Source organism: Psammomys obesus, unplaced genomic scaffold (assembly GCF_907164565.1).
Source record: "Psammomys obesus unplaced genomic scaffold, mPsaObe1.curated_primary_1811, whole genome shotgun sequence".
Lineage (NCBI taxonomy): Eukaryota > Metazoa > Chordata > Mammalia > Rodentia > Muridae > Psammomys > Psammomys obesus.
Window position 1 is genome coordinate 800,085 of NW_026596131.1, and position 9,925 is coordinate 810,009.

Below are 9,925 nucleotides of genomic sequence, written 5' to 3' on the forward strand. Positions count from 1 at the left end.
TGTAGAGTACGCCACCCACCAGAACTAAAGAAAAAAGGACAAGGAACTACAGTGAACAATAGCCACCGATCTTAGAAGTGGACTGGCTTTTTAAAATCTAAGAGCCACATGATGAAAATAAATTCCAGTTTGTGGAACATGGAGACAATGGCCCAGAGATTACTGGTAATTACTTAATAATTATCGATACACTTATCCACTATAGTTATCCTCTCTGAAGGTGCCCTAATCAATTTCCTGGTCATTCTGTTTTTAATAGGGTTCCTGACATTGAGACTCTATTCATGAGTCTATTCTTTCATGAATTTTGTTTGATAGTTCTGAACATGTATCCTTTGTGATGGGTTATTATATACATATATATTATACACTTTAAATAATTTTGACAACATATTTTAAAATAATAAATGTCAATTCTTCCTCCATGTTTCTGAAAAGAGAAGGATAATAATGCTATAACTAGTCAGGCACAGTGGCACACGCCTGTAATCCCAGGACTCAGGAGGCAGAGGCAGGTGGATCTCTAAAAGTTTGAGGCTAATCTGGTCTACAAAGTGAGTCCAGGACAGCCAAGGCTACACAGAGACACCCTGTCTCGGGGGGAGGGGAGGGGAAGCCATAACTATGCCATAAGTATACATTTGGAGGGTTTCACTGCTATCTGGAGCTGCACAGCCATAAAGATAGTATCTTTTAATACATATACCATTGAGAAATCCTGACAAAGTTTTAATATTTTTCCTCCACTTTCTTTTCTTTTGAGAAAGAACATCAATATCATAGCCCTCAAATCTCTAACATATAGCTAAGGCTAACCCTGAATTTCTGATCTTCCTGCTTCTACCTCCCAAGCACTACGATTACATCCATGTGAAATCTTGCCCAGGTTACAGAGAGCTGAGAGTCAAGCCCAGAGCTCCGTACATGATACGCAGGCACTCGACCAACAGAGCTACATTCTTAGCCCTTTGATATTTAATTCAAGTGTGTTATAGATGTGCTGTGTTTCTTTCACTTCATTTTCTGAAAACAGAGTGCCACTCTGACACTGATTTGGAAAAACGCTGTTTATATTAACTTACATTACTAATACTACGATTCACCAAAGATCATTTATATTAAGAAGACATTTTAAAAATATCTTGTGTAACTTACCTTGGGGTTAATGGGCTAAGAGCAGTTGGTCCTCCTAATAAACTTCGACCAGTTTTTGGTTTATTTTGAACCTGTTTAGATAATATAGAAGAACCCGTTCCGAGAGGGATGTTATCTGGTGAAATTACAGCTGAATCAATGTAAGACATGGAGGAATCTGTATTCAAGGAGTACTTTGAATTGGAAGATTCTAAGTTCAATCTGTTTAATTCCTGAAACAGAAATTTTCTATTATGTCATTTATGATATACTGTTTAGTTCCACTCATTCTTTTCGGGTTTTAGAACACTTTGAACATTAGAAGAAACACACTTACAATTGTATCCTGGGGTGTTTCTGTAAGAACTGTCTCAGGCTGTCTGTGAGATAAACTGTGATTAGATAGTAGAGTTGTACAAGTGTTGGGCAGACAGCTGCTAAAATTCTGTATAGATGTTAATTTAAATGTTTGGTCTGGATCTGGCTTTTCACCTGTGAAGACCAAAAGACAAAACAAAACAACACTTGCCTCTGAAGGATAATCTCTTTTCAAGGATGCATAATTAAGTGGAAATACAGCCTTAAGAGTTTCAAGTCTCCTGTCCATTTATGTTAATCAATCTTACCTCCCCAAAGCCTAATCATTAATTTGTTGTAGAAGTCAGCCCTTACATTTTGAAATATCCAAGTTAGTAAATATGGAAAATAAACTTTTAAATATCTTAAATCAGAGCCAGCAGGAAGGCTCAGTAGGTGAAGCTGCCTGCTGTGCAACCTGAAAACCTGAGTTCAGCCCCTGAGACACACATGATGGGCTGGAAGACCTGGCCCCTGAAAGCTGCATGTGTTATGTGGCACGTGTATGCCAATTCTCTTACACACACTTGCGCGGCACACACGCACAGACACAGAAATTCTGTTAATTGTTTTCTTCTACAGAAAGTGATTTCAGCTAGTGCTATATTTACAGTATTCATTCTGAAGGACACATTTTATATATATTAAGGTACACTGGTAAACATAAGAGAAATTAGTGAATTTAATCTTCGGGGTATAAAAAGACACATTATGACATGATTCTAAGGAAGGTCTGCTTTTTGAGACGGGGTCTCCTGCAAGCTAAGCTGTTCTCACAATGTAGCTGAAGCTGACAGTAAACTTAAGAGGGAGAGGCAGAGGCAGAGGCAGAGGCAGAGGCAGGCAGATCTCTTTAGTTGCGGGCCAGCCTGGTCTACAGCATGAGTCCAGGACAGGCTGCACAAAAGAAACCCTGTCTTGAAAATACTAACAAACAAACAAAACAGAGAGAAGAAGAGACAGAGAAAGGGGGAGAGAGAAGGAGGGAAAAGAGGAGGGAGGAAGAGAGAGGGAGAAGGGGAGAGACAGATAGAAAAAAGAAGTAAAGAGGAATCTTCACCTCACCCCCTTCACCTCCAAGAGCTTACCTATTTCACATAATGATTCAAAGGGAGACCAGAGAAAAGGATTTAAACTAAGGCTCTTTTGGTAACATTCTGATCCTTTGGCAAGCCGATCTGTCTTGCTGTGGAGAGAAACCATGGATTAAACAAACTGTAAACTCCAAAGCTTTTCTTATAATTTTTGATATAAAAATCAGGTAAAGTTTATATAAAGTCTTATAGTACCTTTTTTTTTTTTTGGGGGGGGGGACGACACAGGGCTTCTCTGTGTAGACCAGGCTGGCCTCGAACTCACAGAGATCCACCTGCCTCTGCCTCCCTAAGTGCTGGGATTATAGGGTTGTGCCACCATGCCTGGCTCTTACAGTATTCTTTGATGCTTCCTTAAATTCTTAATTTCTTTTGCTCTTTGAGATAGTATTATATAACTCCAACTAGCTGCAAACTCAATCCTCCTGCCTCAGATTCCTAACCAAGTGCTAACGTTACAAGGGTGCACCATCATGCTCAGTTCTCATTATATTCTTAGGTATTTAATTTCCTAGCAAATAAAAAACAAGACAAAGGGTGGTAAAACATACATGTATATGCCATTAATACCATCATTTCAGAGGCAGATAGGAGAATCTTTTTTTGAGTTCAAGGCCAGCCTGGTCTACTAGTGAATTCCAGACCTGCTAAGGGCTACATGGTGATTGACACAGGTACAGAAGACATAAAATGCTTCAACTGTATTTCTACTAGTTTATGTAACACTGCAGTGGTGGTTCTGAAAGCAACTTACATGCTTTGAATGCTAGTATTTAAATGGTTGGATTTTGTTTTTAGACAAAGAGATGATTCTTTTTTAAAAAATATTTATTCATTAATTATGTATACAGTATTCTATCTGCATGCACACCTGCACGCCAGAAGAGGGCACCAGATCTCACTACAGATGGTTGTGAGAACCATGCAGTTGCTGGGAATTGAACTCAGGATCTCTGGAAGAGCAGCCAGTGCTCTTAACTCCTGAGCCATCTTCTCCAGCCCCAAAATGATTCTTTTAATGAAGAGGGAGGCTGATTCCTCTTTCTAACTAGATATAGAAAGGATTAGATTTTGAATCTAGAAATGACTATATTTTGCTACCAAACCTCTTCTAGGTACCCAAGGCCTGTCACATTGTGCTGGGAAAGGGCTCTGCCACCGAGCCTTTTTATTCTTAACCAAATAAAACTAGTATTCTCTCACTAGAACAAAATATTGTCCAAATTTTATCACAATACCTTTTTGCAATAGCAAAAACTTTCATCTACTGTTTCTTCCTTCCCCATCACAAAACACGGTGGGGACTATGAGTTATTTCCTTTACTATTCCAAGGACCAAGAACCTATTGTGTTTAGCTATAATGGGAGAAGGACCTCAAACATTCTTTGAATGGATGACAAAAATAATCATAGTTGTACGGTAATACCCACCTCTTTTTTTTTTTTTTTTTTGGAGACACGGTTTCACTGTGTAGCCCTGGCTGACCTAAAACTTGCAGCCAAGGGTGGCCTCACACTCACAGAGATGCCCTGTCTCTGCCTCCCCAAGTGCTGAGATTATAGGCGTATGACATCGTCCCTAGCTTTGTTTTTTTAAGCAGTTCTTATTCTTTCTTGTCTTTTCTTTTTTTGAGAAAAGTAGGCTTTATTTACTCTCATAATGTATAAGAGATGGCACTTATTACATGCAAAAAAATCCTCACGAACAGTTTTGAATGTTTTCGATTATTCTATTTAACCTCAAAAGTATTTTTAAAAAATGAATGAAACCCATGTATTATTACATAAAGATAATTCTGAGTTCATGCATGTTACAAATTTTTATTACACACTTCAAAGGTTACTATATATTGAAAAAAATACTTAATCTGCAATACTGAAATCTGACTTCAAGCCTGTAAGGAGCAGCAGTGGTACTTAATAGTAAAGAAAACAAACTGTTCACTTTCTTCAGTGAATCACAGAGCTACTCTCTTCACAAGAGCTTGTTACAGGGTAAAATAAAATCAACATCTCTACTATTTAACAGATGTACCATGGGTTAGGAACTAGATACCAAAGGTTAGGAACTAGAAAGCCAACTTGCACCTGTAGACTCACCCACACAGGCTGTGCACAATACGGAGCACACGTACACAGCAGACTGTTCTGCTAGTCTGAGTCACTGCTCTTTTTTTTAAATTAACTTAATCTCTTTACAGCTTGATCCCAGGGCCCTCGCTCCTCTTCTCCTAGTCCCGCCCTCACGTAGCGCCCTTCTCCCATTCCCTCATCTCCTTTTTCTCAGAGAGGGGAAACCACCCAAGGGTACCAACCCACGCAGGCACTTCAAGTCACAGCAGGACTAAGCACAACGTCTCCCACCAGGGCCTGGCAAGGCAGTGCAGGTGGTGGGAAGGATCCAGTGGCAGCAACAGAGTTAGACAGCCCTTACTCCGGGGATCAGAGGTCTCACATGACGACCTGCTGCACACCTCCTACGTGTGTACTGGGCCTAGGTCCAGCGCATACACGCTCTTTGGTTGGTGGTTCAGTCTCTGTGAGCCCCCACGGGCCTGTTTTTGCTTTTTACTTTTTTTTGGCTTTTCAAGACAGGGTTTCTCTGTGTAGCCCTGGCTGTCCTCGAACTCACAGAGATCCACCTGCTTCTGCTTCTGCTTCCCAAGTGCTGGTGTACACCACCACCTGGCTTCTGATTCATTCTTACTTACCAATATACATGTCCCAACAAAGAAAGAGTAAAGCAAGCTGAATCACCAAACTCGGTGACAATATCATCATGGCTTTTTTGCTTATTAAACACTCCACCAGATAAGATTTGTTCCCCTTCTGCAAGCCTTTAAAATATAAAATATTTTAATGTCAATAAAAATAGCACTTCATGAAAACATCTTTCATTATCATTGTGAATCTAATGACAGATACAGTGAAAAGTTAGTGGTATTTTTAGAATAGCAGCATTCATATACTCAGACTCATCAGGAAGCTAAAGACTTATGACCTTAAATTTTCAGTCCTGCCTTTAAACTTAGAACTCATTAAAATTTAATTTTAGCAGCTGAAGAGATGGCTCAGTGGTTAAGAGCATTAACTGCTCTTCCAGAGGTCCTGGGTTCAATTTCTAGCAACCACATGGTGGCTCACAACCATCTTATACTGGCATCTGATGCTCTCTTCTGGCATGCAGGTGTACATACAGATAGAGCACTCAAATAAATAAATCTTTAAAAAGTATAAAAAATAAAATGAATGATTTAAAAAAATTAATTTCTATATGGACAGATCTAGTCTGAGCAGCATATTTATTATTCATGCTAAAAGAAACAGATGGTCATTTTATTTCAGGGGAATATGAATGACTTTACAAACAAGTGTGATTGCTCTTTATTTTGTAATTCCTTGAAATAGAAATGTGTGTGCAAAACCCAACATTTCTTAGTTCAAACTGTATGCTTACAACCCAGAATCATTTTAAGTATTTTTATAAAATTTAAATTGTATTTATTTTTTGTGTGTTTATGTGCGCTACAAGCATGTGTGTGAAGGTCAGTAACAACTTGTAGTAACAGGTGCTTTTCTCACCCAGGTGGATCCTGGGGGTCAGCTTGTTGCCAAAGACTCTTACATGCCAAGTCATCACACAAGTACCATTTTACAATGAAATGTGAGTATGGCTTTATGTATTTTTGTCAATTATATTTTTTTCATAAGAAAAAGTTATTGAAATGAAAAGAACTGTGTGATTTCACTACTTTAAGCACAACAGAGTTTGCAGTGGTTTCATGTTTGAAATGCCTGATTAAAACAACTACAATCATGTGGAAATATATACTTAAAAAAATTTTATATACTTAAAAAAATTATGTATATAGATGTTTTACCTGCATGTATGTTGTGTTACATGTTAATGTGTATGTGTGTGTATGTATATAGCTATGTGTTTGTGTATGAGAGGGAGAGAGAGATTGCTCTCACAGTTAAAAGTACTGGCTGTTCTTTTTAAGGACCTGGGTTTAGTTACTAGCATATACACCATCTGTAACTCCAGTTCCACACACACACACACACACATACATATATACACGCACATACAGAGATAGAGACAGAGCCCAGCTGGCCTAGAACTTGCTACATAGACCAGGCTAGCCTCAAACTCAAGAGCTCTACCTGCCTCTGCCTCCTGAGTGCTGGGATGAAAGATGTGCATTAGCATACCAGGCTTTTTAAAACTGTGAGTAAATAAACTTCATTAATAGGCCGAACAACAATTCTACATTAAAACAGATGAATTAAAAAAAAATATTAAGCCAGGTGCGGTGGCATATGCCTCTACTCCCAGCATTGTGGGTGGGAAAGGCAGGTGCATCTGTGAGTTTGAGGCCAGCCTGATCTACAGAGTGAGTTCCAGGACAGCCAAGGCTACATAAAGAAACCCTGTCTACAAAAACAAAACAAAATCACGTATGTGGGACTTCTATAAATATCTGTTTACACACTTTTACCAATATTTCATCTCCTATAGAACAGATTTTAATTTGTAGTTCCAGTTGTCACTGATTTGGAATATGGACAGATGACTTAGTTTACTATGGTGAAACTCTGGTGTGTCCCTTACTTCAAGTGGTAAGGATGAGCACTAGTTTTCAAATGATCTCAAAAAGAGACTATATATCACCTAGACACATTATTCTTGTGAACTGCTATGTTTCTAGGTTTACTTATATTGCCTAACAATGAAAGCAAGAGGAAATGAGACTGAGGATCATTTTGGAAGCCAATTAGTTACAACTTAAACTTCTCTCTCTCTGGTTTTTTGAGACAGAGTTTCTCTGTGTAGCCTTGGCTGCCCTGGACTCTGTAGCCCAGGCTGGCCTCGACCTTACGGAGATCTGCCTGCCTCTGCCTCCCCGAGAGCTGGGATTACAGGCATGTGCCACCACGCCAGGCTTTAAACCTCTCTTAAATTACATCATTTCAGGACTTAGAATGTAGCTCAGTTGGTTTTGTTTGGCAGTCCCAGAAACTGAAGCCAAAGCCACACACATGCTAGGCAAGTACTTTCTTACTGTGCCATAGCCTAGTGTAGGTAAAAGTGCTTGTCTAGTATGAAGCCCAGTGTTAACTCTCCAGCACACAAAAAGAACTGCTTGTTATTTATCATCATAATGAAATCTCTCTATGACCAAATTAATGCCATGAGCAATGGTGCAAACATTTCAACTCGAGAGAGGAAAGGAAGCCAAGAGTTTACCCTATTAGAAGAATTTCATCCAAAATTCAATGGGAGTGTAACAGAACTAGGTAAAGAAGACTTTAATACTTACTTGCTAAGGTCAACACAACATTTTGCAAGCAGGTATTTACACTGTGGGGTGGTACAACTGTGTCCTTTCAAGAGTCTATATGCTTTATATGCCTTTCCTGAGCGGTAGTAGCAGGTTGCCAGTAAAAACAAGGCTTCTTCTGAATGTACTAAGACATGAAAAGTAAAAAAGAAAGATACATTAGCTATGATTCAGTTTGTCAATAAATACGCTTAGCAACAAAAAGTTAAGCATGTCATTTAATTCAAAACAATTATTAATTCAAATCTGAACTATAGAGAAACCAAATCTTGATAGAAAAGGTAAGGCTGGTGGCCCACATTTGTAATCTCAGTGCTCAGTGGGTTGAAAAAAAAAAAAAAAGTATATTTTCTGAGATAAAAAACAAAACAGTCAGGCATGGTGGCTCATGTCCATAATCCCAGAACTTGGGAGACTAAGGAAGGACAGCCAAGAGTTTAAAGCCAGCTTAGGATGCAGAATGAGAACTTTCCCCCAAACGAAACAAAGTAACTGGGAGACAGATAACTCAAGTCAGTAAAGTGCTTGCCTGGAAGTACCAGGATCCGAGTTCAATTCTTAGACCCTATGAAAAAGCTGGCATTGGCTTATAATAATCCAGCACTGAGGAAGTAGAGGGAGGAGAATTCTGAGGCTCTGTGGCTAGACAACCTAGCCTACCTGACAAGTTTTACTCCAGTGACAAACTGTCTCAAATAAACAAACAAACAAACAAACAAATAAATAAATAGTAATGATGATAAAATTAAAAGGTAAAAGAAAAAGCACCCAGGGTTGGACCATGGCTTCAGCCACACCCAAACACAAACAGACAAGACAGAAAGGAGGTGGAGAGATGGCTGAGCAATTAAGACAACATGGTGTTCTTCTAGACAGACAGACATTTGGGAAGGCTCACAACTCTAACTCTAGGGGACTTTGGTCTCTGAAGGAAGACACTATTTCAACAGGTTCACTTACCTGCAGTAGAAGTTTTGGCGTCTTTAAAAACTCAGCTATGTAAATATGTTTTTGTTTCAATCCTAGGTGTGGGAGATGGGGCTGATTCAGATTGTCCACAGCAGCAGGTTGTGTGCTGCTATTTGGGCTCTGAGAGATGCCTTTGCTAGCTGCACATAGTTTAACTCTGAGAGGGAATAAACCCCAGAGGCAAAAGAGAGAGGGGCATTCTGAGAAACAAGGATGCTGCTCCTTGTGCTGTTGCTGGTTCATCCTTCTGCTCTGTCTGCTGAACTGCTCGATAACCTGACGACCCTGAACAGTCAGAAGTAGAAAGAGACCTATGGCCCCTCTCCTAACTCACCTCTTTCTCTCCTACCTAGTGTGTGTGTGGGGGGTGGGCTGAAAGGTATTAGTTTGAATAAGGGTTGGAAGGGAAGTAGAGGCATAAAGAACCCAAATAAAGTAGATAAAAAATATACATAACTTACATATATACACATAATTAAAAAATGAAAATAAAAATTGAAGACAAAAAGTATGAAAAAGAACCTTGTTAGTCATAAAAAGTGATGGAATGCCCTATATTTTGTTCATTTCTGGTTCTATACAAATGAACAGATCACAAACCTTCTGCATACAGTCGTTCTGCGAGGAAAACTGCATCTCGGTAAGCATAGTGGTTGAGTGCTTGCCATATAGCAGCCTGTAAGTGCAGATGAAAAGGCTCGTAAATACACACAAGTTTCAAAGTAGCTTCTGGCAGTCCTGAATATAATATTCAAGTTATTATCTGTAATTTATTTATCTGTATTTTTCTTACTTTTAAAAAATGTTTTGTATGTGCATGTGTAGATAGCTGGTAGACGTGTGTGGCATGGTGCAGAAATGACATCAAAAGAGAACCTCTCTCCTAACACGGTAGGGATCAAACTCAGGTCACTGGGCTTGGCAGCAAGTTTCTTAACTTGCTGAGGCATCTCACCAGCTCTGGTTATTTTTCTTTCTTTCTATCTATCTATCTATCTATCTATCTATCTATCTATCTATCTATCT

At 39.1% G+C, this 9,925-nt stretch overlaps 1 protein-coding gene across 2 annotated transcripts in view; it reads right to left on the bottom strand.

Annotated features, from left to right (window-relative positions):
* Cdc27 (cell division cycle 27) overlaps positions 1-9,925 on the bottom strand; it is a 48,236-nt gene that overhangs the window by 25,060 nt on the left and 13,251 nt on the right. For both annotated transcript variants that reach the window (XM_055592140.1, XM_055592139.1), the window contains exons 2-7: positions 9,500-9,575; positions 7,910-8,057; positions 5,297-5,422; positions 2,580-2,677; positions 1,472-1,626; positions 1,156-1,367 (exon numbers count right to left, since the gene is read on the bottom strand). In XM_055592140.1, coding sequence (XP_055448115.1) covers positions 1,156-1,367; positions 1,472-1,626; positions 2,580-2,677; positions 5,297-5,422; positions 7,910-8,057; positions 9,500-9,575 — 815 coding nt within the window. The remainder of the gene's footprint in view (positions 1-1,155; positions 1,368-1,471; positions 1,627-2,579; positions 2,678-5,296; positions 5,423-7,909; positions 8,058-9,499; positions 9,576-9,925) is intronic.